This window comes from Callorhinus ursinus, unplaced genomic scaffold (assembly GCF_003265705.2).
Source record: "Callorhinus ursinus isolate GAN/ISIS: 27379988/994484 unplaced genomic scaffold, GSC_fseal_2.0 scaffold4, whole genome shotgun sequence".
NCBI classification, from domain to species: Eukaryota; Metazoa; Chordata; class Mammalia; order Carnivora; family Otariidae; genus Callorhinus; species Callorhinus ursinus.
In genome coordinates, this window is record NW_027397066.1 from 66953849 (window position 1) to 66981731 (window position 27883).

A 27883-nucleotide genomic window follows, 5' to 3' on the forward strand; every position below is an offset into this window, starting at 1 on the left:
CATGAAATGCTCAAAACCAGAGCATCAATAACAGAGCATTAAAATACATGAGGCAAAAACTGATAGGACAGAAAGGACAAAGAGATGAATCCACTGTTAGATTTAGAGACTTCAGCACCCCCTTATTAGCAATTGACAGATCCAACAGGCAGAAAATCGGTAAGGACATAGTTGAACTCATCAGCGCCATCAGTCAATGGGATCTAATTGACATCTATGGACTACTTCATCCGACAACCGCAGAGTATTTATTTTTTCTAATCTCACATGGAACATTCACGAAGATAGACCACATCCTGAGTCATAAAACACATCTTTTTTTCCCCCTATTTTGCTTTATTACCTCAATGAAGAGTTGGAATTTGAAATTTTAAAAAATGTATGTGTGTGGAAGGTCGTGAAAGTAGGGAACTTTTAGAGTGAGGAAGTGACAGGAGAATAGGCTAAAGAGGTAAACTGAGGCTATATTATGAGGGGCGAGGGAAAATTTGGGGTCTTTTTTTTAGAATCTTCACCATTGAACTTGTGGCAGGCAGTCTATAAGATGGATTGGAAAGAAGGTAACAGGAGCTGGAGTTACTAGAGGCAGGCAGACTAGTTCAGGAGCTATGTACCTTGACTTTCCAAAGATCATGGCAGTGAAGACAGAGAGCACAGATTGATTCATTCAATAAATGATTTGAGTAGGTATCTAGTAGATATCGGGCGTTGTTCCAGGCACTGGGGAAACAGCAACAAGCAAAATAGATCATCCATTGAGGGTACCAAGTGGAGTTTAAGTGACAGAAGCCAGTGTCTGATTAGATGTGAGGAGAAGGGAGAAGGGTGTGATTAGTCAAGTCAGGACTCATTGATACTCATTGATACTTAGATTTCTCATCTTGAACAACGGAGTAAGTGGTGATATTGTTTGACATGTGCGGTAGAGAAGGCCTAGGGGACATCCAGATGGACTTGGTTAGCAGGCAGCTGAAGAGTCATTCAGAACATCAGTAGTAAGGGGGAGACTGGAAATACAGTCCTCCCTGACATCTAGGAGGCAGTTGAAGCCATACGAGTAGATGACACTAAGAAGAACAGGAGGTATGAAAAGAGCAGATCCCAGACAGAACCTTGCAAAGCATCTAAATCCACGAGGCAAGGAAAAGAAGGAGTAGAGCACTCAAGTCTGCTGAGTGCCTAGTAAGGTCCAGGGGCCTTTATATTTGCTTTCTCTGAAACTTCCCAATAAACCTATCCAGTGGTTTTGCCTCCCCTTTACCCCATCCCAACAAATGAAATGGATTCAAGGGTAGGAAGAGAACCAAAGGAAACTGGGGAGTGAGATTTTCATCAGGGCAAAATGATGCATGTGGAACACATAGAATAATAAATGTGGAAAAAATGTTGCTTCATGCATTTATCACCAATATTGCATCACAACTGGGTCATACTGAATTTTAGCACTGTATTTTTATTACCTGTCCTGATACTTCGTATTGAGAAGAGAAAGAGTATCAACACAACAAACCTGTCAGGTATGCAGCTAGGAAGCAGGGCATATTGTGCTGTTGTTTTGTCAGCATTAATAATCCTTATAGATAATAAGGAGCAAAAGCATTGGCTAAATTAGTATTATAAGTGTCTTATAATAGTTATCTGTAGTCTTTTTTTCTGTCTCCAAGGTCTTAGATGAAAGAGAACTGAGTTGCCATGGACCAAAATTTCCTGTGAAGAAACCAAATTATCAGAACAAAAGTATGAGACTGACCCTTAAAATTAATGACATAAAGACATTGAGAACAAAAGAAGCACGAAAAATCTTGTTAGTAAAATCTTTTATTTTGTTCACATGCCAAGTGTAACACAAAATTCATAAGCCAGAAAATTTAATAATATGAAAGCAAGGAAAACTAAGCTGGACCATTTAGCAAAACTAAGGGAAAACATTCATTTAAAATACATCAAAATTCCATTTTTTTAACCCATCGATTGTACTTAAACAGATCTATCATATTTCAGTTGCAAAACGCAGAGGAAGACTCAAGCTGAAGGGTGTCTGCTAACTTCAGTTGCTTCAATAAGAGCTTTTCACCTATGAGGGACACACAAAGAATAGGTTTGAATTTTCTTAATCTATGTTTTTATTTTGAATAAACTTTAAATTTTAGAATCATTGTAGGTTTACAGAAAAATTGCAAAGAGAGTACAGAGAGTTCCCATGTACCCTGCACCAATTTCCCTCAGTTAACATCTTACCAAGGTAGGTTTGTTACAACCAATGAACCAATGTTGATACATCATATTATTAATCAAAGCATACACTTGAGTTCGATTTCTCAGTTTTTACCTAATGTCTTTTTTCTGTTCCGGGATCCCATCCAGGATAGCACATTAGTCATCATGTTTCCATAGGTTCCTCTACACTGTGATTGTTTCTCAAACTTTCCCTGTTTGTGATGACCTTGACAGTTTTGAGGACTACTGGTCAGGTTTTGCAGAATACCTATCACTGATGAGGTTCCCTTTGGTCACCTGGCTGAAATTGTCTTGTCAGGTTTCTCTACTATAAAGATTTACTCTTTTTTTCCCTTTTTCATACTATACTCTTGGAAAGGACGTCACTGTACAAACCCACTCTTAAGGGGTGGGCAGTTATGCTCCATCTCCTTGAGGGAGGAATACACACATACATTTTTTGGAATTCTTCTGTACTTCTGGAAAATTTGTCTCTTCTCCCCCATGTGTTTATTTATTTGTTTGTTTGTTTAATCATGTATTTATATAAGTATGGACTCACAGATATTTTATTTTGGTTATAATCTTTTCTAAAAATTTCATTTATAATCTAAAATTACTTTGTTGTTCCAAGTGTTCCAGTGTTCACAATTTGGAGCTTTTTCTGCTGGTTCCTATGTCCCTTTCTTTCAACCTATTTATTTTTTAAAATTTATTTATTTGAGAGAGAGACAGAGAGAGCACCATCGGGGGGGGGGTGGGCGGGGAGGGCCCAAGAGAAAGAGACAAGCAGACTCCCCACTGAGGGAGGAGAAGTCCGACACCAGGCTGGATCCCAGGACCCTGAGATCATGGCCTGAGCTGAAGTCAGATGCTTAACTGACTGAGCTACCCAGGTGCGCCTCAACCTATTTTTAACATAAATCATGTTATTCTTTGATCTTTGTCTCTTGATTCTCGCACTTCAGGTATTTGTATATCTAAAGTTTCACTGTTGATGAATGTTGGGTTCAAGGTGATGCACCAGAGTCAGGATCACCAAGGTATTTTACTTCAAACCAATTCAAAGATTCAGTAAGATAATTTCTCTGAGGTTAAAAAAAAATAAGTTCAGATGTCAGGATTCATTATGTATATGTGGATATATATTTTATCCAACTTGTCTCATGTATTTATTTAAACAAACAGGGCTGAACTTGTTCAACTCTTCATCTTTGCTTCTGACTTCATCCTGTCCTGTCTGGCTATATACCACTCTTCAGATTAATTCTTCTAAAGTATAGCTCTCTTTATGTTACTCCCTTACATAAAGCCTACACTAACTCCCCACTGCTTGCCAAATAAAAGGCCAAATCATTAGCCTAATTTCATTATATTGCATGCCATGGCCCCAACTCACCTTTAAAGTCTTTCTTTTCTCATTATTTTCCTACTTATATGTTCCTGCCAAGTTGGATGGACCTAAGCTCGTAAAGATGTTTTTCCTTTTTTCTGCCTCTATAGTTTCACTAATGTTGTTGCTGATTAGAAGCAGTATCCATTTCTATTAATTAAAGTCACATCTCGTGTCTGAGATTTTATGTTCGCCCCATCTGATCCATTTCCATCCTTGTTTGCCCTGCTGGGTGTCCTGGGAGTCTGACCTATAGACTACAGCAACACTTTCCTGCCCGTTGCCAACCAGTGGGTTCAAACAGTAGGAAGCCTAGAAGGACGCGGGAAAGTGAGTTCAGGGTACCTTTCCTCTTGCCTACTTCCTATGAGGTGGCCCCAGGCTGCTCCTGTCTTTCTAGTGAGAAGTTACTGGTTTCAGGGCAGCCTTCTCCTTCTCAGAGCTCACTCTTTTGGGATGCTGGTAACTGCTCCCTGAGGCCCAGGGGTGGTTAACAGTTCAACTGTTGCTAGTCTAGGTTGCTCCGAGACCCTCCCTGTCATTTACCTAGACCTCCCACCCACGCCTGTTTTGTGGGTGGTTTTCATTAAATCTTTGCATTATTACAATTTGAGTGCCATCCATTTCCTGTTGTGACGTTGATAGTCACTTCCTCTTTAGAGTAAAAAACCACTTCCTTCAAGAAACTTTCATTTACACATCTCACAGAATATGATCTGTTCTTCCTCTGAACATAAAATAGCACTTGGTCTAAAGGCATTAGTCAGACCCAACGTTTTATTTAAAGGCTGCCTAATCTTCTCTTTTAGAGTATAAAGTCTCTAACAACAAGAGGGCCAGCTTATTTATTTTTGCTCCCCACAGCACCTAGCATTGTCCTGCGTAGGACTGGGTACTTGATACATTATTTGCTAAATAAATGACATTTTAAAATATATCCTCCACAAGTTATATTTGTTAACCTATGCAGGGTTCTCATTCACTTGAAAAAGGAAGTGGCATATTACAAAGAATGGAAAAATTAATGCTTCCTTCCCATACTCAGGATAAATTCTATAGGAGACTGACAAAATCATGTTTATTTCTGCTTAATAGCTAATTCTGAGAATACTGGAAAAATTAGTTGGAAATGATTTGATTGATTTTCGGAAGTTCAGATTCTATATAACATTTCCAAATATTCTATATCTACCACTTTCGGAGTTCATTTTTTTCAATAGGATCTTCCTGTATAATCTTCCCTCATTCTTGATAGACGCTTTATGCTGCAATCAATTCAAATGTTACCTAACATGTAATTTTCATTTGCTCTACTATTTATAGTTATTTGCCAATTTCTTTTGTCGATTTGATTGTCTTAGTAGGGGGCATGTTTTCTACTTCTTTTGTATCTCACCACACTCTGCATTTTACAAGTGGTAAGTGCCTTATTAATGGATAAAGAGAATTCTGGAAGTCTAGAAAAATCACCATCCCTTTATTTACTAAAATATGGTTTCAAATTATAAAGCCAATTGTTGTAGGCTGAATGTCTGTGTGCCCTGCAAAACTCGTATGTTGAAACCCTAACCCCCACTGTGAGGGTGTAAGGAGGTAGAACCTTTGGGATATAATTAGGTTTGAAATAAGGTCATGAAGATGAGCCCCCCACCATGGGATTGCTGTTTTCATAAGAGAGACCTGAGTTTACTCTCTCTCCACCATTTGAAGACACAGTGAAAAGGTAGCCATCTGTAATCTGGGAAGGAGAGCCCTCACAGGAACTGAATTGGCCCACACCTTGATCTTGACCTTCCCAGTATTCATAACTGTGAGAAACAAATTCTTCCTGTGTAAGCCACCCAGGCTATGGTAAATTGTTACGGCGGCCCAAGTAACGTAATGCAGCTATCTTCTTCATAGGAAGAAACCAAAATCAATCTTTACATTAAGACAACATTTGAGAGACTTAAGGAATTGTTATTTTAAATTATTACTCAAAATGATGCATACATTTACAAAGCCCTTATTATGTTTCAAACAAAACCCAGATTCTGGGACCTACCGTTAGTTTTTTTAGAAAGTACGCATGGCTCTCCTTCTGTTGATGTCTCTCTTGATTTGGCAAAGAGAACAGTGAGGACAGCAAAGCGTCACCAGATAGTCATCACAAATGGATCCCTGTTTGAAAGTATAAAAGAAATAGAAATTTAAAATCCACCTGTTTGGAAAGTAAGACTTATGGATTTTTAAGACACGTTGAAGAGAAGCAGAAGGAACTGATCCGTTGAATTCAGAGTTTGGATGGATACATTTAGGAAAATGTTAACTGATTTTTCCATATAACTCCTCTTTTTATGACATTAAATGTTTTCCTGTACTTTGTAATATTGAATATGGAAGATACCAATCAACCAAGCTGTCAGTATGAGGGAAAAACAGAGAGTTTCAGAAAGTAAAACCTCAAAATTCTTTTCTTCTGCACCACTTCCCTGTCTCAGGAAGTTATTAGAGGATATCTCCACCTGCAATGAGGGAGGAAACCAAGAAAGAGGAAGATGTGGAATATAAGAAACAGGAACCTAACACAGGAGAGACGCTAATGGAATCTCCAGGGTGATGGTGAAGGAGATCCCAGGGTAAGAGAGTTAGGCACCGCAAATGAAGAGCAGTTAGTTCCAAGGGTAGTTGTAGGTCAGGGAGTGATTTCTTTGACAAGATAAAAATGGTAGAATGTCTGATATGTTGAATATGTTGGAAAGAGACTTAGAAAACTGGGAGAGTTTGGGGGTTAAAGTAAGTGGAAAATGACTCGTCAGAGAGTGGAAAATGACTAATTAAAACGCCAAGAATTATTAAGACCAGGAAAAACCAAGTCTGGTGGAAAAAGCAATCATAGTTCACTACATGACTCAACTCGGAAGAGCAAACATAGGTCTCATAACGTAAGTAGCAAATATGGATTTAACCCAAATTACATATACTTATTTTGGAAGAAGTGGGGTGGGGAGAGGGTGCATGTTTGTGGCAGGGAAGGGGAACAAAACAGAACTAAATTCTCATCGTTTATAGTGGGAGGTCTATAGACAATGCCCCAAATGGAAAACTCAAAAAGTAGCCATACAAGTCTATGATTTGGAGATAGGGAGGAAAATACCTACAGAGCTCTGGGGAGGAGGTGGTAGGGGAGAGAAGTTTGTGGACTACTACTTTTCTTTACAATAATTAGATAATCTAAAATTAAGCTATGTGCTTGCAGAGCTTTGGTAAATAAATCAAAGCTATACTAGAAAACAGGAATGGGGTCATTTAGTGGGCCAGGAATTTTGAACAGTTTTTTGGAAATCGGGAGCAAATGGGATTACACTGATGGAGAAAGTAGAACAGAGCTAGGGATGCAGAAACCTCTAACAGGGTCATGGGCAGGGCATTTGATAAATCCCGAACTCAAAAACCTGGAACTCAGAAAGGACGAACAGGCTGGGAAATGGAAGGCAGGAGGTTCACTGAAGACTGCCTGAGCAGCTGGGCCAGCCCCACATTGCCAAGCTGTGGCTTTGCCCCAGGATACAGCAGGCAGGTGAATTTAACAGAGGACCCTGGGGTGGGCTTTGGGGTCCTAGGAGAGGACGGGGCTAGGTGGGGGCAGTTCTTCACCTATCTTCTAAGAGATCAGACTCCCTAAGACTTAACACAGACATACTGGAAGAAAGAATAAAGGGCAAAGACATTTTGGCCCAGCAGAGAAATCTAAATTGCTCTCACTCATGAGATAGCCAAATTGTTTTATGTTTGGTATTCACTGATTATTTTATTTTATTTATTTGAGAGAGAGAGAGCTCAAGCAGGGGGAGTGGCAGGCAGAGGGAGAGGGAGAAGCAGGCTTCCCACTGAGCTGGGAGCCTGATGTGGGGCTCGATCCCAGGACCCTGAGATCATGACCTGAGCCGAAGGCAGCCGCTTAACCAACTGAGCCACCCAGGCATCCCCATACACCCCCCTGCTTTTTTTTTTTTTAACTTCTTTTCTTCTTGTTGTTGCATAGGTCTTGCCTGATTGCTTTTATTCCCTAGAGATGTCCCACAACAAATTTTTTTTTAAAGATTTTACTTATTTATTCATGAGAGACAGAGGAGGAGAGAGAGAGAGAGGGAGGGAGAGAGAGAGAGAAGCAGAGGGAGAAGCAGGTCCCAAGGAGCAGGGAGCCCAATGCGGGACTCGATCCCAGGACCCTGGGATCACGACCTGAGCCGAAGGCAGACGCTTAACCATCTGAGCCACCCAGGCGCCCCCACAACAAATTTTTATCCAATTAGTGAGGACCCTCCATTTTTACCCACAATTTAAAATCCTATTCATCTTGAGATTCATTCAGGTTTTTGTGTGTATCAGTAATTCATTCCTTTTTATTACTGAGTAGTATTCCATTTTATGGATATATCACACTTCGTTTATCCATTCACCTGCTGGCAGACATCTGGATTGTTTTTAGTTTGGGGCTGTTACAAGCAAAACCGCTCTGAACATTTGAAACAAGTCTTGGTATGGATATATTTCTTTGGGCAAATATCTAGGAGTAGAATGGCTGGGTCAAATGGTAGATGCATTTAGCTTTTTAAGAAACTGCATTTTACATTCCCACCAGCATTGCATGAGAGTTTCGGTTCCTCCATATCTGGCAACACTTGGTGTGGTTTAGTCTGATTAATTTTAGCCATTCCAATAGTTGAATAGTGGTATCTTATTGCGGTTTTCATTTGCATTTCTCTAATAATGACTAATGATGTTGAACATCTTTTTATGTGCTTATTTGCCATCTAATTATTTTCCTTTCCCCCTAATTTATTGTGTTAAGAACACTTAACAATTTGGATGGATCTCAAAATAATTATACTGATTAAAAGAAGCTAGATAAAGGAATACAGACTGGACAGTTCTGTTATATAAAACTGCAGAAAATGCAAACTATAGTGACAGAAAACATTAGCTGGGGAAGTAAGGAGGGGAAAGAGGGAAGAATTACAAACGGGCGTGAGTAACTTTTGGAGGTGATGAATATGTTCACTACCTTGACTGTGAGGTTAGTTTCATGGGTATATATCCTGGGTATATAGCTTATCAAATTATACACTAAATATATACCGCTTATTGTAAGTCAATTATATATCAATAAAGTTTTTTTAAAAAGTGGAAAAAATTGTATTTGTCAATCTCATACAAAATAAGGTCTTTAGAATGCCTTATTTCTTCCTCTGCCCTCCAACCTTTTAAATTTTGTTAAAACCAAGTGAAGTTTTACTTTAAGACTGTTATTCATTTTTCAAATACCTGAAAAGCATTTAGAAAAACTGATTATGGACTAGACCTTTAAAAAACTTGATAACTTTCATGTTAAACAATATAGCCACATTTTTTTTTATTTTTTAAAAGATTTTATTTATTTATTTGTCAGAGAAAGAGAGAGAGCAAGAACACAAGCAGGGGGAGCCACAGGCAGAGGGAGAAGCAGGCTTCCCACTGAGCAGGGAGCCCGATGCGGTACTCAATCCCAGGACCCTGGGATCATGACCTGAGTCGAAGGCAGACGCTTAACCAACTGAGCCACCCAGGTGTTCCAATATAGCACAATTAAATAAAGAGCTCCCACAAATCAATAAGAAAAGGCAAACAACCCAGTAAAACAATGAACAAAGTATATGTATGGATAATTTATAGAAGCCATGCAAAGGGACGAAATAGTTTTTCTATTTTAATTTTAATTTTTAACTTTTTAATTTTTATTTTTTTTAAAGATTTTATTTTATTTATTTGACCGAGAGAGACACAGCGAGAGAGGGAACACAAGCAGGAGGGAGTGAGAGAGGGAGAAGCAGGCTTCCCGTGGAGCAGGGAGCCCGACGCCGGGCTCGATCCCAGGACCCCGGGACCATGACCCGAGCCGAAGGCAGACGCTTAACAACTGAGCCAGCCAGGAGCCCCTAGTTTTTTTTTTTTTTTTTTTTTTTTTTAAGATTTTATTTCTTTGCCAGAGAGAGAGAGCACAAGCAGAGGGAGTGGCAGGCAGAGGGAGAGGGAGAAGCAGGCTTCCCGCTGAGCAGGGAGCCCAATGCAGGATTTGATCCCAGGACCCCGGGACCATGACCTGAGCCGAAGGCAGCCACTTAACTGACTGAGCCACTTAGGCGCCCCAGGGACAAAATAGTTTTAAAAAGTTGTTTGATCTTAACTAATAAAACTTAAACTAAAGCAACAATCAAATATCATTTTGCCTCTCCGGCAACATAAAAAATATTACCCAATATGGGACACACATATAATGTTAATGGATTATAAATTGATATAATCTTTTTGGAGGGGTATTTAATGGTATCTTTCAAATTTTGAATGTGCATACGTTGCGATCTATCACTCTAATCTCGGACACTATTGTACAAAATTACCAGTGCATATACAGAATTATATGTCCTAACAACTACTTAATCTACAATACTATTTAACCTTTCATCAGTAAGGAAGTGGTTAAGTAAATTATCTGTATGGTGGACTACTACGAACACATTAAAAAAGATCTGTATTGCACAGACACAAAAGGGGTCTACCAAATGTCACGTGGGAAAAAAAAGTTGTAGTATAGTATGATCCCATTTTAAAAGATAAACACAAATCAAAAGAGCCCTGCAAACCTCCAGCCCCATATGTCTATATCCATAGCTCTAGCTCCATCTAATCTATATCTGTATACCTTATAGGCATAGAAAAAACCTGAAAGAGTGCATACCAAATTATTAATAGAGTTTGTAGCTGAGTAGTGGAACTGTGTGTAAAGGGGTGAGATTTTCACTTTTTACTTTCCATAATTCTGTGTTTGAATTTGTCATAAAATTAGGTATATAGCATGTATTATTTTTGTCATTAAAGAACTAAGAAATATCTTTAAATGAAAAAAATAATTTCAGTGGAATAAAATAAGTTCCTAATATATTCTGCCTATTTATTTGTTCCCTGTGGTGCTTAATTTTATGTGCCAACTTAGCTAGGCCACGGTACCCATATATTCTAGATGTTTCTTTGAAGACTCTTTAGATGAGAGTAACATTTAAATCAGTGGATGATGAGCGATTTACCCTGTAGTGTGGGTAGGCTTCATCCAATCCATTGAAGGTCTTAATAGGAAAAGATGGACTTCCCCAGAGCAAGAAGAAATTCTGCTGGCAGGCTGCCTTCAGACCCGAGCGGCAACTCTTCCTAGCCTGCCAGCCTACTCTGCATTTTTGGACTTGCCAACGCTCACAATCACATGAACCTATTCCCTAAAGTCTCTCTTTAGATGGGTCTATATTTACCTCTGTCTGTGTCATCTATATCTCTTTTTGGTTGTGTTTCCCTGGCAAGTCCTACACTTGATCTTAGCCAAAAGGCCGAGAAGTGATTTTCCCTGGCAAGTCCTGACAGACACAAGCTCCTGTCACATGAGGTGCAGCTTGTGACGTATCGGAATGTGCGTTCATGGAAAGACAGGGTTGAATATTGACAACTTCTACTTCTAGTGCATGTTTTTGGGTGAGTTACTCCACCCCTTAAAACTTTAAAGTCCTCATCTGTACAATGTGGACCTACTCACTTTACAGGGAGGGTGTGAGGATTCAGTGAGGTGTCCTCTGTCATGTACTTGGGGCATGCTAGATTCTGAATAATCTCCGCCCATTGTATGATACACAGTGCAAATATGAGAGTTGCCTATGTTCTAAGGTCTTTAACAGAAACCTAGAAGGAGGTCACATAACCAAGGGGACCTATTGCTACAGCAACTGAATACAAAGTTGCACATGCTAGGAAAGACCTACCAATCAAATTCAGGTGATGGACACCATCAAATGGTTTGCAGGTTTATAATGATGATTTTGAAAGTGGGGGCATGTCTGAATGATACAGTGTTGTAAGAGACTCACAGGGATGCCATATCGGGTCCGGTAGAGGGTCCTCATTGCGACGGATGTCCCACACAGACAGCATTCATTCATGTCAGCTGCAACTTGACATGCAAGGCACATGAAACAAAATGTGCCACAGAGACCTGGACACATGAAGCCAGAGGCACGAGTTACTCTACTCTGTTCCTGTCACCTTTGGAAGCTAGTTTGCTTTCACAAACAGCAGTCCCAATCATTGGGGCTTTTGCCACACATCTTGCTGCCAAGGCCGTCTGCGATGCTTTTGCTTGGCGTTACATCGGCTTCTCCCTTCTCCCCACCCAGTCATTTCAAGAATCACCACACCTTGGCAAGTGTGCATCCTTTTGGTAGTCCTGCCTTCCTTCGTCTATTGAATGCCTCACTGAGACCCAGCCATGTCCCAGAGATTGTCCCCAGAACTGATTGCCTCTGTCTAGGAGGGCAGTCAGATAATAAAATGAAAAATTCTCCAACGGAAATCTACTCAAGATGTCAAGAGGTCACCCACAGAAATGAGGCCTCAAAAGGCTCTGGGAAGGATATGCTGCTTGAGTGGAATATTGACAGATGAGTAGAATTTGGCAGGTAGACAAAAGGGAGCCGAGTGTCTCTGAGATCACTTGGCATGTCTTGGCAATGGCTGGTGTTCATTCAGTGTGGCTAGACTGGACGGGGGTAAAGCTGGAGGGTGAGGCATGTTGGGGACTGGATGACAAAGTGTGAGTGCGTGGAGTTGGTCATGAAAGTTATGAGGAACCATTGAAATATTTTAAGAAGGGAGAATGATTTGGTCAGGGCTGCAATTAAGGAGTCCTGCCATGAAGCAATTAAACTTATATTAAAACTTGTAATTCACTTATTTGAGCGACAATGCAAAGGGCTGGAGGATTAAACTATTCATCTTTAGAGGGTTTTAGTAATGTAGTCAGTCTTAGTATTACTAAGATTTGCAGCTGTTGAACTAATATCTTGAGATGTGTAAGTCATCACCCCAGGTCATCCAGTAAGACAATGAGAGCCAATGAACAAACCCATCGTTCCATTTTCTAGGTAATCTTTTCTCTGTGCTTTTTAATGTACAGTTGACCTTTGGACAATGTGGGGGTTTGGGAGCACCGACCACCTGCGCAGTCAAAAAAATCTGTGTGTAACTCTTGATTCCCCCCCAACGTAAGTACTAATAGCTTACCCTTGACCGGAAGCCTTATTGATAACATAAACAGTTTACTAATCCATGTTTTGTTGTTATATGTATCATATACTGTATTCTCACAATAAAGTAAGCTAGAGAAAAGAAAATGTTAAGAAATGCATAAGGAAGAGAAAATTCTTTTATAGTGCTGAACTGTTAAAAAAAATCTCCATATAAGTGGACCAGTACAGTTCAAACCTATGTTGCTCAGGGGTCAACTTGATTCCAAATTTCAGTTTCACTGGTAAGGTTAATTTATTTTCTTTCCTTGTCTCAGAACACTCTGCGGACTTGAGGCAGGCAAATAAACCTCAAAGCAAATTTTTTTGTAAGCAGGTTTGTTTGTTTCTTCTTTGGTGTTGAGCACTAAGCTCTTTGGTCCTCTCTGACACCACCATCCCATCCCTGAACTTACTTTCCCCAACTTTATTTGGAGAGATCTCACAAAAAGGAAACAAAGTAGAGTTAGAGATTCTTTTCCTGATGAGAAGCTGACTGCCTTTAGAATTCTTTATTCTCAGCTATATAAAAACCTAAATGTATAAATTTAAACAGCTCTTTGCTGAGTTCATGTTGAAACCATGGATGAATACTATGTCTTGTGTGCCGGGCACAATGTAACTCTAAAGTAATGAGTTTACATATGTAAGAAGAGTCTTTTTTCTTTTTCTTTTTTTAAATCAATGGAAATGTCTCTTTTATTTTAATGTATGGTCTATTTATAATCATTAGGTCAGACCCATTGGTTTTGAGAATCATCAGCTTCGTTAATATCATCTTAATTCCAGGACTTATCTTAGAAGTAAGACTATTGATTGATGTGCTGGAGAAAAATTAGCTATAATCAGCACAAGCCTTTTTTCTTCACTTACTATTCATTGCCTGACATGCCAGGTGCCCTGTAATAGGCAGGGAACCTTTACTACACCATAAGGGAGGAATGAGGGAAAGCTTTGGCCTTTGGTCCTTCACCTCCACGGCAATTATGGGGGCATTTCCCAGCACTTACAGACTCCACAGTCGCTGAAGCAATCACACATGCCTGTCTGCCAGTTGGAGGTTTGGGCCACGGGACCACATCCAGGCTGAGTCACGATGACCACTGGTGACTGAGCTTGCATTTTCGATGCAGGGTCTTCAATGGCCGTGGTCTGAAAAGGAAAAAGTTGGTGTAAGTACACTCCCAGGTTGCTCATGGAAACCTGTTTTGAGGCATTTTGCTTCACAGGCAAGTGGGACAATTTAGATTAAGTTGCTTGCTGATCTTTTTTGTTTTTTTTTTTAGATTTTATTTTTTCATTTGAGAGACAGAGAGAGCACGAGTGGAGGAGAGAGGAAGAGGGAGAGGGAGAAGCAGACTCCCCATTGAGCAGAGCCTGATGCAGGGGCTCGATCCCAGGACCCTGAGGTCATGACCTGAGCCGAAGGCAGCCGCCCAACCATCTGAGCCACCCAGGTGCCCCTGTTTGCTGATCTTTGAAGAACATAATTTCTGTCTCTACTTCTCCCAAGACAGAGGTTCCTGGGGGAGGGAATTCACTGAACTGGTCAAAGGAACAATGGCTTCTCTTGAAGTAAGGGAGCAAAACCGGGTTATTGGTACTGTTTTTAGACAGGTACGTAGTATCCACACAAGACGGGGGAACGAATGACCAACTTGTTATAGTTGTCAGTGGTAGTGAATTGCAGAAAACAGGCTTCTTTAAAATTGCACCATCCTGAGCTTGTGAGCACACACACACATTTCCCCTCTTGCTCCTTTTATAAGTTCCCTTTTGTTTTGGATTTATTTCTGATTAGCAGTTGTAAAACAAAAACAAAAACAAAAAATCTCCCCTGTTTTCTGTTTACCCACAAAATAGTCTACTTCACTTCTGCTCACCAAATAGGTGGTAGTTTTTCCCACCCCAAGCAATTCTGCAATACCAGCTGGAGTGTCCTACAATCCAACTCAATTCTGACCCTTGTCTACAGGAGATAACTTCAGATCCCACAGGTTAAGGGCTCAGTCCCGTGAGATTGCTCCTACTTCTCCACTGTGGATGGCAATTACAAGCCCAGGTTGTCACCTGTGCTTCTGACTTACCAGCTATAGACTGAAGGTTCCCATGATCCCTCCTTGGGTTCGATTAATTAGAGTGACTCACAGAACTCCAGAAAACAGTTTAACAGTTTACTTACTAGGTTATTGCTATTTTACAAAGGAAATTAAAGGATTCAAATGAACAGATGATGAGATACATAAGTTCAGAACATGTGGAATTTGGGGTTGCCACACTGCTGGCTCCCTAACATAAAAGCGCCCTGAACCCCATCCTTTTGGGGCTTTATTGCATTAGGCATCATTGATTAAACCATTGGCCATTGGTAACTGAATTCAATCTTCAGCCCTCCTCTGGCCTTCCTGGAAGTCTGGGAGGTGGGGTTGAAAGTTCCAACCCTCTAATCACAAGGTTGGTTCCCCTGGCAACCAGCCCCATCCTCAAGGGCTTTCCAAAAATCACTTTTTTAGGACAAACTCCTTGGTAGTTGAGAGGGGCTTGGTATAAATAAAAGAACGCCTTTATCGCTCTTATCAGTTAAGAGATTCCAAAGATTTTAGAAGTTCTGTGCCATGAACAGGGATGAAAACCATACATATATTTCTTATTATAAACCACAATATCACAGCAGTCCTCTCCAATCTTTTTGTATCCAAGTTCTTCACTTCAAATTTACCTGGGGCCCATGTCCCCCTCTCAGTGCTGGCTTGGAGGCCCTTTGGCATATTTTGGGGCAAGTCCTGCTAGTATGTCTCAGCAAAGTGTATTATGAAATCCGTTTTGTGAGGTTAACCCTAATTTCTATCAGGAGAGGCAAGGTGGGGTCGTAGAATGTGGATGAGATTTGGAGTGAGAGTATCTTTGCTCAAATCCTGGTTTCTTAAACTCTGTGATCTTGGACTAGTCACTTACCAGTCCAGTCATTTAAGTTTCTGATTATTAGTCTGTAACATGAAAGTTGTTTCTAACCTAACCATCTCACATGTTTTTTGAGAGTGTTTTTTTTTTAAAGATTTTATTTATTTGACAAAGAGAGAGAACACAAGCAGGCAGAGTGGCAGACAGAGGGAGAGGGAGAAGCAGACTCTCCGCTGAGCAGGAAGTCCGCCTCGGGGCTTGATCCCAGGACCCTGGGATCACTACCTGAGCCGAAGGCAGACGCTTAACCGACTGAGCCACCCAGATGCCCTATTGAGAGTATTAAATGAGATATAGTCTGGGGATGAGTTTAATGAGCAATAAGGAATCAGATAAATATAAGGGAGAGTGGCTATCATGTACAAAAGTGTAGCAAGGAAATCTGATGAATTCCATATACGTTTGTTGGCAATAATATCAGCTAATAGTCACTGAGATTCTACTCTATGTCAGACATTGTGCTAGACACACATTGTCCACTTAATCTTACAATAGCCCAGCCAAGTAGAAACTATTATCTTTATTGAGTTGATAAAGAAATGGACACTCAGAGTTTAAGCAAATTGTGGAATTCAAATCCTCTTCAGGCTCATTCCACAGCCATTTCTTCCCTTTGCCTCTTAGCTTTGGACTCCCACTCCATCACAGCACTTAGTACCATGTGGCATTGCCACTAGTTTGTTGTGATCTCCTTGAGACCTGGAACCCTCTTTTCATATTTATTCTTTTAGCAACAAGCTCAATGTTACGCTCATAAAGGTATTGCCTCATTGAATTAAGTCCGTAAAATACGCTTGATTTCCTTACAGTGTGCTGGGCACTGGGATGTAATACATTTCCACTTCAGAATTCAGGACATGTTTTGAAAAGCGCACGCACACACACACACGCTAAAGTTGAAAATACAGTGCCTTGAGATCCTCAGGCATTGTCATACTATTTGCCTTTTTTATATGATTTTCTGCATAGAGAGAGCAGGTCCAAAAACAGGCAAAGTGCCTCAGTTGTTCCATATCATTTTACACTTTTCTATTTCTCAAATAAGCTGGTTTCTTTACAGATCTCATGGTTTACTTAACACTTAGCTCGTTTGCTAGGTCCCTTGAACAAGAAGAGAGCACAGTATAGGAGACCAGGAATAATTTTAAAAGCAGGGTAATGTCTTTGATATTTCTCTGCACAACTGAAAGTGTATCATGCAGGAATGGTTCAAACATGTCTAAATCTGCCCAGGCTTCACCATAGCTAATTATAAATCATCCAGGTCCACACTCCCAGACGGTCCCCTGAATCTTGGCAAAGAGTCTCATGAAATAAATGCTCAGTTATTTTGGATGAGGACAAACTAGTTTAAAATTTTTTTTTTTAGAAAGCAGGAAAAGCTTAAAAATGTTCCCTTAACTATTTGTTTCTGTTGAACATCCTCACTATCAGAAAGTAGCTCTAGGAGGCACTCGGGTGGCTCAGTTGGTTAAGCGTCTGCCTTCGGCTCAGGTCATGATCCCAGGGTCCTGGAATCGAGCCCCCCGTCAGGCTCCCTGCTCAGCGGGGAGTCTGCTTCTTCCTTGCCCTCTGCCTGCCGCTCTGCCTACTTGTGCTCTCTATCTCTGTCAAATAAATAAACAAAATCTTAAAAAAAAAAAAGAAAGTAGCTCTAGGTATTTCCCTTCCCATTAGTGGGTATAGTATGCAAACACCGCACATTTTTAAAGTTTTAACAAAATGATTATAAGTATCTCAGAGTACAAAATTTGCGATTATTTACTTATTTTATTTTTTTTAAAGCTTATTTATTTATTTTATATATAGAGAGAAAGAGTACATGAACAGTGGGAGGGGCAAAGGGAGAGAAAAAGAATCCTCAAGCCGACTCCCAGCTGAGCAAGGAGCCCGGTGTGGGGCTTGAACAGAGGACCCCAGGATCATGACCTGAGTGGAAATCAAGAGTTGGCTGCCCAACCGACTGAGCTACCCAGGTGCCCCTACATTGAGTATTTAAAGAAGACTCTAAAATGAGAGACATTTAAAAGCCCCAAGGTTGAGAAAATAGTAAAAAGGCAGGAACAGATAGATAATTCACTAAAAAAGATATAAAAATGACTCTTAAAAGATATATATTAGAAAGATGGTCAAATTCACTCAAAGTTAAAGAAATGCAAGTTAAATATCTGTCAGATTGGCAAAAATTAAAAAGCATGCAATGCATTCTTTGGGCGAGGCTTTGAAGAAACAGGCACTCAAGTTTTGCTAGTGACAATACACCATTTTGGAAGGAACTTTGACAATACCTAACATAATTACATATGCACTTACCATTTGATCCAGTAATCTCACTTCTAGAAATTATCCTGAAGATATATCTCTAACAATGTAAAAATATATATGCCTGAGGTTATTCATATATATGGCAGAGTGGTTGAATAAACTATGGTACTGTTAGAAACAAGACAGCAGGCCTGAAATGGAGCCACTTATGCTAAACCCCATGTCACCACACCAAGACTTAGTTTCAGCCCTCCCAGAAATGGAATCTTAAACCAGTCAGTCAGGAATTGCCTAATCTGCACTTGTTAGGTAATCTGCCAAATAGACCCCACTAACCCCTAAAGAAAAGTGACCTTGCCATAACAATTTATTTGCTTTTTTGTCTAGTATAAGTGCCTTGTTCCTGCTCCCTTCTGTCTATAAAAGTCTTTCACTTTGTACAGCTCCTCAGAGCTCCTTTCTATCTGTTAGAAAATTGGGTGCTGCCTGATTCATAATCATTGAATAAAGCCAATAAGATCTTTAAATTTTACTCAGTTGAATTTTGTTTTTTAACAGTACATCCATACAACAGAGCATTACGCAGCTATCAAAAGAAAAGAATGAGGAAAATCTCTATAAACTGATATAGAATGATTTCCAGGATATACTAAGTGAAAAAAGCCATGGACAAAAGAGTATGTGTGTCTGATATCCTTTATGTGAGAAATAAAGGGATATAAGAAAACATACATATACAATAAGAATTATGGAAAGAATAAACCAGAAATGAATAAATGTGTTATGTTCAGAGTAAGTGGGGTGAAAAGAATGGGAGAATGGAAATGGAATGGTAGGGATGGGCTGACACCTCAGGTGTACCTTTTTGTATGGCTCTTCCTCTAAATCATGCTAATATGTCACACGGTAAGTCAACACACAAATGGACAATGAAAGTCAACCAGAATGTGGAAGGAACCCCATAGGCAATAGAAACAGTGACACATTAACCTAACTGTCTTACAATTAGTATTAGGAACACGCTGAAGTGAGGAAGAGAAAGGTCACCATAATAACTTCAGAAAGCAGTGTTTTGACGATGTAATGTAAGGTCAAAGACAAAAAGAACAAATATTATACCTTAGTTAGTAAACTTGTTTTTCACAAGAGTATGGGTTAGCAATTCTGAAACTTCTTTATATATATACACAGGCTAGGCTTGAACAAATAAATATATTGTGGATAATGAGACTGAGGTTTTTTTTACTGTCAGAGAAGGAAATTACAAATGAGGAAAGGAGGAAGGCTGGCGTGAACCCTGTGCTGTTGGACTGGAATCAGAGGTACAGACTCATGATTATTTATGCACACACACACACACACACACACAGATATGTGTGATACATAAATATATTTCCTAGCTCCGCCCATTGAGAGGACCTAGAAGCAACAAAAGCCCAGTATCACTGTATACACCTTGTGCGCAAATCTTGGTTTTGAAATGCCATTTTCCAATAAAAGGGAGCCAGAGTTCATTGGAGAAATGGCTGATTCCAGGGCTGGGGCAGGGAAAGTACAAGAGAGGCCTGGAACCTCTTGTTTCAGGACCAAAAGGTCAAAAAGGGCTCAAGAATGGATTAGAGACATGACCTCAGAGCGCATCTGACGGCTCTTGCAGTGGCCAAACCAGGACAATTTGAGCAACAAAATACTGTTAATAATGGGTTATAACTCATAACCCAATGTAACTATCCATAATTCCATACTGATGTAAATAAAATAACAAATTTTAAAATGAGGGGAAAGGTATAATGCTTTTTTATGATAGAATTCCCATTAATGAATGTACAAGGAATGATGGAGATAAAAGATCACCATTTGGCAAACACCACAGTGATAATTTTTTAAAAAAAGATTTTATTGATATATTTTGAGGGGGGAGGGGCAGAGGCAGAGAGAATCACAAGCAGACTCCACGCCAAGCATGGAGCCCGACGAAGGGCTTGATCTCATGACCCTGAGATCATGACCCGAGCAGAAATCAAGAATAGGACGCTCAACTGACTGAGCCACCCAGGCACCACCACAGTGATATTTGTTGAAGGCAAGGCTTATACACGGATGCTCATGTGCTTGTTTATTGTCATGCACTGAAGGACACGACATCACTTCTGTGTTATTTTACCAAAAATACGTACTCAGAATCCACTCATAAGAAAGTATCAGACAAACACAAAGGGAGGAAGATTCTACAATATATCTGGCCGGTAGAAAGTGTCAGGATCATGAAAGATGAATGAAAACAGAGGAAATATTCAAGATGGAAGGAGACTAAGGAGACGTGGTGACCAAATTCAGTATGGGATCCTGAGTTGAATCCTGGAACAGAAAAGGAGCTGTCAATGCTCTCCAACCAGAGACCATGAAGAACACAGCTACAGTTGAGCAAGTCAGGTGTATTATGTATTATAGCAGGGAAGAAGGCACACCATGGGGACTGTGGGGAATTTCAGTGACAGTATTAGAAAACACTTTTCGGTTGGGTAGATTTGGAGGAGGATCAAGGAAATGGAGGTGGCCCAGAAAGTGGAATACAATTCTATGATTGGGTCTATTAATAGACCCTCTCTACAGGGAGCACTAAGGAGAGCAAGGTTAATCCTGCGAGAGGTGCTGCAGCAATAATCACTCATATTAGCCAGGAAAGGACGCTGTTTGGTATGTTGTGGCTTGGATAATGTTTAAAGTTCAAATATATGTCCAAATATGATTATGGAGTGTGAATGTTTTTATCTTGATCCATCATGGTCACAGACTAGCTTTATCTGATGTTGATGCTCTATGAAATTCTTTATGTGTAAGAGAAGAACATCAGGACCTAGTGTGAGCGACAGCATGGATGGACCTTGAGGGTACTGTGCTCGGTGAAATAAGTCAGACAGAGGAAGACAAATGCTGTATGATCTCCCTTGGATGTGGGGTCTAAAACCAACCAACCAACCAACCAACCGAGCAAACCAACCTCACAGATATGGAGAACAGATAGGTGGTTGCAGAGATGAGGGGTGGGGCACGGGAGAAATGGGTGAAGGTGATCAAAAGGTACAAACTTCCATCTACAAAATAAGTGCTGGGGATGTATTGTACTGCATGGTGATTATAGTCAATACTATTGTATATTTGAAAGTTGTTAAGAGATAAATCTTAGAAGTTCTCATCAAAAAAACTTTGAAACGTGTGGTGATATGTTCATTAGGCTTATTGTGAACATTTCATAATATATACAAATTTCAAATCATTACATTGTACACCTGAAACTAATATAATGTTAGATGTCAATTATATGTCCAAAAAGACAAAAAAAAAAAAAAAAGACCCAGTGTGAGAGCCAGGCCAGCAGGTAGCCATACCAATGCCGTGCTAGCAAGACCAGTCCAACTCCCCAGTGCCAAGGACTGCTCTTCTCTTCCCTGAGACATTAGTGGGACAACTAGTAAAATCTGAATAAGATCTGTCAGTTAATTAGTTAATAGTTTATCAACATTAATTTCCTGGTTTCAATATTTACACTATGGTCATGTAATTTACATTAAGAATCAGGAAACCTGGGTGAAAGGTACACAGGGACACTGTACTTTAAAAAAGTAGCTTTATTGAGATATATTTTACAGGCTGTAAAATTCAGTCATTTAAAATATATACTTGAGCAATTTTAGTATATCCATAGTTGCACAGCCATCACCATAATCTAATTTTAGAAGATTTTTATCACACACTCCTTAAAAAATACCCATAACCATTAGCAGTAACTCCCCACATCCCCTCACCTCCCCCAGCTCCAAACAGTCTCTAATCTGTCTCTATTGGTTTGCTTATTCTAGACATTTCACATAAATGGAAACATACAATACAGTAGTCCTCCTTATCTGTGGCTTCAGCTACCCACGGTCAACCAAGCTCTGGAAGCAGAGCATCTTCCTTCTGACATATGGTCAAGTTGCCTAGAGCTGTCACAATGCCTATGTCATTCACCTCACTTTATCATCTCAGGAAGGGTGAGTAGATATAACGACATTTTGAGAGACCATGTTCACATAACTTTTATTACAGTATATTGTCATAATTGTTCTATTTTATTATTGTGGTTGTTAATCTCTTACTATGCCTAATTTGTAAATCTGACAATACAGGAGAGGCTAACCATCGTGGATGTCAAAGAAAACAATGTGAAGGAGTGCTGTAGTAAGTGAACGCAAAATCAGTGGGGGCTGCCTTGATTGTGGGTGTCTACGTGGGGAGGGGGTGTCTATCTTGAGGTGATGGAATTCAGTGAACTTGCAGCTGGCTGTGCTCGGGCTCCCTTCCAGGGAGGAGGTCAAGCTGCCAAACCCTCCCTGCCCAGCCTCTGCCCTACAAGGAAAAGCAGAGGCTGGGCAAGGGAGGGTTTGGCAGCTTGGTTCCTCCTGACACCGACCCCCTCCCTTCTCGGCCGCCTTGACCTCCCCGGAAGGGAGCCCGAGCACAGCCAGCTGCAAGTTCACTGAATTCCATCACCTCAAGATAGACACCTCCCAGTTGCGGCCCACGGCGGAAGCGGCCTTCCCGGATGCGAGGGCAGGCGGGCTTCAGCACTGCCGCCTGGAGGGTGGGGTGGGTTTCTCACGGGGTCTCACCCCTCGCCACCAAGGATGGTGATTGCCAGCCGCAGCTGGGCGCTGAAGGTGTTTTCCACCGGGTACCCACGTTCTCCCTCCCGCTACCGTTGGTTATGTTCCCGGCTGTGTCCCCTTGCCGGGACCAGACCCGGGTGCCTCCGAATTGTCCAGGGTGACCCGCACACAGCCCAGGGGTAGGGTCGACCGCAGTCCGGGGTCGGCCGCTCTAAGCGTCTGCCCACGGGGCCACGAGGCTGGGACCCGCCGCTCCCTCCGGCTGGACTCGGCAGGACGCACTGGCCGAAGCGCGCGCGGCGGGGTGGACGCGCCAGGACTAGACAGCGGCTGGGCACTCGCTGAGCCGCAGGACCCAGCGTCAGGAGCAGGGAGCCGGGGTTTGGGACAGGTCCGCCAGCGGTGTCCCGCGCTGGCAGCCGGCCGCTCCCCTCCTCCGCCGCAGCCACCCAGTCTCACCAGGCATTTACATAAACTTAGCAAAGTTTTCATCAGCTGCCCTGGGCTGACCAGCTTACTTCTGATCGGGAAGTAAGACAGAGAAACTAACACATCTCACTGATTCTTAACACCTGTTAGGTGCGGCCCTAGATTCTACTTTTGGTGCACATGCCTGGTTTTTATCTTAATAGGCAGCAACCACAGCTCTCCGAACAAATTCGTTCTGTCAATCCCATGAAAAAGGAAGTAAAGAAATTTCAATTATTTCTTTTCTGGTGCTCACCCCTTTCACAATAATTAGCTGGACTTTGGGAAAAGTAAGCCTCCAGTCTGGAATAGAAGCTCCGCAAGGGCAGGGAATTCTGTGGCCTATTTTCGCTGATGTATCTCGAAAGTTTAGTACAGGGCCTGGCACACAGTCGGTGCCCACTGACGTTCCCATGCCCGCGTTCTCTTATTCCCATCTTGCGGAGGCAATGCATGACGCCAGTCAGGGGTGCTGTACACCCGACGCCCGTTAGTGTCCACTGAAGCAATGGCCTTCTTCACAGGACCCTTTCAGACTAGCAGAGTACTAGGACCCAGTTTTTCCCTGTATCCCAATGATAGAAGCCATATTTTTGGGTGATAGCTTCCTACATTTAGGGCCTGGGAAGAAGAGGCATTTTGCAGGAAATACTAAAAAAAATTCCACGTTTTCTTTTGCATTTCCTTTTAACGATCAGATATTAGGAAAAGAATTTGAAAGGCTATTTGTATATTGTCTAAACAATTACAATTAACACATTTCTTTTTTATCAACACAGGAAACATCCATTTTGGAAACAATAAATCCACAGTGATTAAAAAAAATTGTAAAGGGGTTATGCTGATTATCCTATAGCTGCTTATATTTTTTTCCAGGCTAGCCGATGCCAGGCACACAACTGGCATTCAATAAATACCATCTGAATGAATAGATTATTTCCACAATATCTCTCAGAGGAAAAACATGTTCATGTAACTAGCTTATCTTTCTTCATTTTTTAAAAAGAAATTTATATTTTTAAAGACTTTATTTATTTTAGAGAGAGAGTGAGCGCGAGTGCGGGGAGGGGCAGAGCGAGAGGGAGAGAGAGAATCTTAAGCAGCCTCCATGCCCAGCGCAGAGCCGGATCCATCTCAAGACCCTGAGATCGTGACCTAAGCCGAAATCAAGAGTTGGCGGTTTAACTCACAGAGCCACCCAGGCGCCTGTTTGCTTATCTTTCAAGAAGTCTGCGCTATGATTTTTAAATATAAGAACAATTTGAAGATTTCAGAATAAAAACTTGTCTGCAATTATAGAATTGCCCTTTCCTTCCCCTGACTGTGTTCACTCAGTATATGCTATGTGTACTTGTGAATTCAAACTGGTTGCTGTTAGCCCTGAGAGCAGCGGGAGACCCAAACATTCTTGTAGGGCCTTTGGAGTCCAGTCTGAATATTCATTCTGTAGCAAGCAGCTTCATCCAAAATATCCCTACGCTGACGGCCGCTTCGTTTGTACAGAAATTTACTCTCTCAGTTTAGTGACTTAAACAGTCTTCAGCCCAACAGTCAGTTTTAGGTTTCTGTTTCTTTCACTACTTTTAACTTCCTCTTTTGAAGATGGAAATTGTGGGAACCCAGGTGCTTCCGTGGACCTTTTAGTACGCGTAACTGAGCAGAGAGGGTGCGCCTCAAGAGATTTCTCTTGTTATTGGAAGGAAGTTCATCTTTAATGAAGGTTGCCGGCAGGAGCCGGGAAGGCTGCTCTGTCCAGCCCAGCCCAGCCCAGAAGAGCAGCGCTGGAGGGAACCAGGGTCCCACACTTTCATCTGAACAATTTAGCTTATTTGGAAAGGGTTTTTGTAAACTCCCACATGAGATTTCTTACTCCAGGAAATACCTCCTTGATAGTCATAAAACCGAGAGGAGAAAGCAAATACACTCACCGGCAGCTCAACTGTCCTGAAATCAAAGTCCAGTAGAGACGCTAAGGATTTCGGAGACCTGATCTGCAAGCCTGTCTCCCAACCTCAGTGGTCCTCAAGGCTTACTTAGCGTAAAAAACACGTGGAGAGCTTGTTTACGACGTAGATTCCTGGGCACTATGCTCCAAAATGGTTAATTAGGTGGGCTGGGCTGCAGGATTCTGTCCAGAGCACCCTCAAGCGGATGCTCTGAAGCCAGAAGGTGCTGTTGTGCCAAGTAGAGAAAGGTCGCGCTTCCGTGTAGACACAGCTTGGTGAGAATTAGAACAATCGTACCCTTTTTCCAGGGAGATCCAGCCCATGCTGGTGCCTCCAGCTTGCCTGAGGAGCACAGGCTGAACCAGCCCTGCTCCTACCTTTGCTGGCTGCCGGTGCAGAACCCTGGCATCCCAGGAGAGCCCAGTGCCAATGGCTTTGCAGAGCACACTTTGTCACCCACGCCCTGGGCTTTGTCATTTCTCTTCTGTTACAAACAACTACAGATCTGGTCTAATTCAGCAAACATTTGTTGGGCAGCCAATGTATGTAAAAGCATTGTGTTACATTTGGTAGGGACGAAGGGGATATTCGTAGTTCCCTCTTGAGGCCAGCGGCTCTACCCATCACTAAGTGACAACCTAGCTGTTTTGTTTGCTGCCGTCCTTGTTCCCACAGGAGCCGAGAGTGATGGAAAATTCCACTCAGGAAAAAGAAAAAAAAATGGAGACAGGAGGAACTGAAATGGGAATCTTGGTGCACCAGTTTCAAAGAGAGACTACAACTCCTTTCTCCAGAAGGTTCCTTTCACGGAATGGCCTCAATGCTAGGAAACCTTGCAGAATTCTGCTCACATTTTAAACATCCTAATTGCACCAATTAGTGTTAGTTACAATTAACCTTACACCTGTCTCTCCTGCCTTGGAACACCTCACTCTTGAGAACAGCCTGTCATCTTATTAATATTAACCGATAGTATTAATGTATTACATTAATGTATTACTATATTACATTATTATTAATCAATCCAGGTACTAAATATATTACTTAGATTTTCCTCTTCTTTCTAGTGTTTACTAATGCTAAATTTTGATTTTTTTCCCTTTTTCTTTTAAAGATTTTATTTATTTGAGAGAGAGAGAGCATATGAGAGGGGGGAGGGTCAGAGGGAGAAGCAGACTCCCCGCTGAGCAGGGAACCCGATGTGGGACTCGATCCTGGGACTCCAGGATCATGACCTGAGCTGAAGGCAGTCGCCCAACCAACTGAGTCGCCCAACCAACTGAGCCACCCAGGTGCCCTTTTTTCACTTTTTTAAAAAGATTTTTATTTTTAGGTAATCTCTACACCCAGCATGAGGTTGGAACTTAAAACCCTGAGATCAAGAGTCACAAGCTCCACCGACTGAGCCAGCCAGGCACCCCGATTTTTTTCACTTTATTTGAAACATTTTCATTTCATGATCTCTCATCTCCTAAGCTATCAAAAGTAAAAATATAATGATAGGTGAGAAGGGTAACACCTCTATGCATATAAATGAAGCACCAGAATTTAATTTTATAGCATTCCGGTCTGTTTTCTTACTTTCATACTGAAAATTCAAAGATTCTCATGATTCATTAGCTAAATCCAAAAAATCCCATTTCCTATTTCTAATATTTTACATGGATAGATCAAGTAAAATATTTTCAAAGCACAAAGAAATTAGACCAGCACAAGTAAACATGCATATGTATTAATATAAGGAATGAAATTAATGATCCAGTTAGTAAACATAATACCTGATGCGTGTTTTCTGCTGGAAACAGTAGTTGATAAAGATTCAAGGCTACACTACTCTGAAAAGCATGGCATCTAACTCATGCTTGGCACATACCTGTTGAATTTGACTGAATTTAAAGCAATTAGGTAAGAAAACATTGGTCTTTCAGCTGGAAATAAATCAAATACTTAAAAAAAAACACAAACCTTTTCTTCCCCCCACTCAGTGCTAAGATAAGCTTTTAAACAATCACTTAATTTCAAAGTACTTACGGTTAAGAAATAGGTTCCAAGGAGGAAGTGTTTAGTGGCTTGGGAAAGTATCTCACTAAAAGAGAAAGATATGTGAAAACAGAGAAGTGAACGTGTTTCTTTTGCAGACGTAGTACAAAGAACAGATTCAGAGGTTTTTATTGGCCAGTATAATTCAGGCAAGAAGGTGTGTTGCTGTTATCTTGAACATCGTAGATAGAACTAGAGGCTATTATGCTAAGCGAAATAAGCCAGTCAGAGAAAGACAAATACCATACAATTTCACTCATATGTGGAATTGAAGAAACAAAACAGATGAACGTAGGGGAAGGGAAGGAAAAAGAAAATAAAATAGGATGAAAATAGAGAGGGAGGCAAACCATAAGAGAAGCTTAACTCTCGGAAACAGAGGGCTGCTGGAGGGGAGGTGGGTAGAGAAAAGGGGTAACTGGGTGATGGGCAGTAAGGAGGGCAGGTGATGAAATGAGCACTGGGTGTTGTATGCAACTGATGAATCACTGAATCCTACCCCTGAAACTAGTAATACACTGTATGCTAACTAGATTGAATTTAAATAAAGAATTAAAAAAAAGAAAATGAAAATATTTCTTGCTAAAAAAAGGTGTGTTCCCTTCTCCTATGTTAAGTACAATCATATATCTTTTTGGGGGGAAAAGGATTTGATTCATTATATAATTTGGTTTTACGTGCCTAGCAGAGCTTACCAATTTTCAAAACTTACTTTCTCCCTTTAACACAGTAAATAACCTTGATTTAGTGCATATTTATTGCCATCTTTATATTGGGGAGTTTGTAGGTAGTATTTGGGAGAAAACAGGCTATCTGGCATTC

At 41.0% G+C, this 27883-nt stretch overlaps 1 protein-coding gene across 2 annotated transcripts; it reads right to left on the minus strand.

Moving 5' to 3' along the window:
* Nucleotides 1-1800: 1800 nt before the first annotated feature.
* PLAC8 (placenta associated 8) lies at nt 1801-27202 on the minus strand. Of its 2 annotated transcripts, none has more exons than XM_025887780.2 (5): nt 27053-27202; nt 13743-13884; nt 11539-11663; nt 5655-5770; nt 1801-2074 (listed from the first exon to the last, which is right to left on the minus strand). In XM_025887780.2, the coding sequence occupies exons 2-4, from the start codon at nt 13852-13854 to the stop codon at nt 5666-5668; spliced, it is 342 nt and encodes a 113-aa protein (XP_025743565.1). In that variant the 5' UTR covers nt 13855-13884; nt 27053-27202; the 3' UTR covers nt 1801-2074; nt 5655-5665. The 2 variants fall into 2 exon arrangements, with proteins under 2 accessions (XP_025743565.1, XP_073747968.1); XM_073891867.1 differs by lacking the exon at nt 27053-27202 and adding an exon at nt 25004-25381.
* Nucleotides 27203-27883: the final 681 nt, after the last annotated feature.

What these genes read in the sequence shown, in the direction of transcription:
- PLAC8 (XM_025887780.2), bottom strand. Translation starts at nt 13,854, where the DNA reads ATGCAAGCTCAGTCACCAGTGGTCATCGTGACTCAGCCTGGATGTGGT. An exon ending in CTTCAGCGACTGTGGAGTCT is followed by an intron (nt 11,664 to 13,742) that starts GTAAGTGCTGGG and finishes TCATGTGTCCAG; the next exon opens with GTCTCTGTGGCACATTTTGT. An exon ending in GGACCCGATATGGCATCCCT is followed by an intron (nt 5,771 to 11,538) that starts GTGAGTCTCTTA and finishes ACTTTCAAACAG; the next exon opens with GGATCCATTTGTGATGACTA.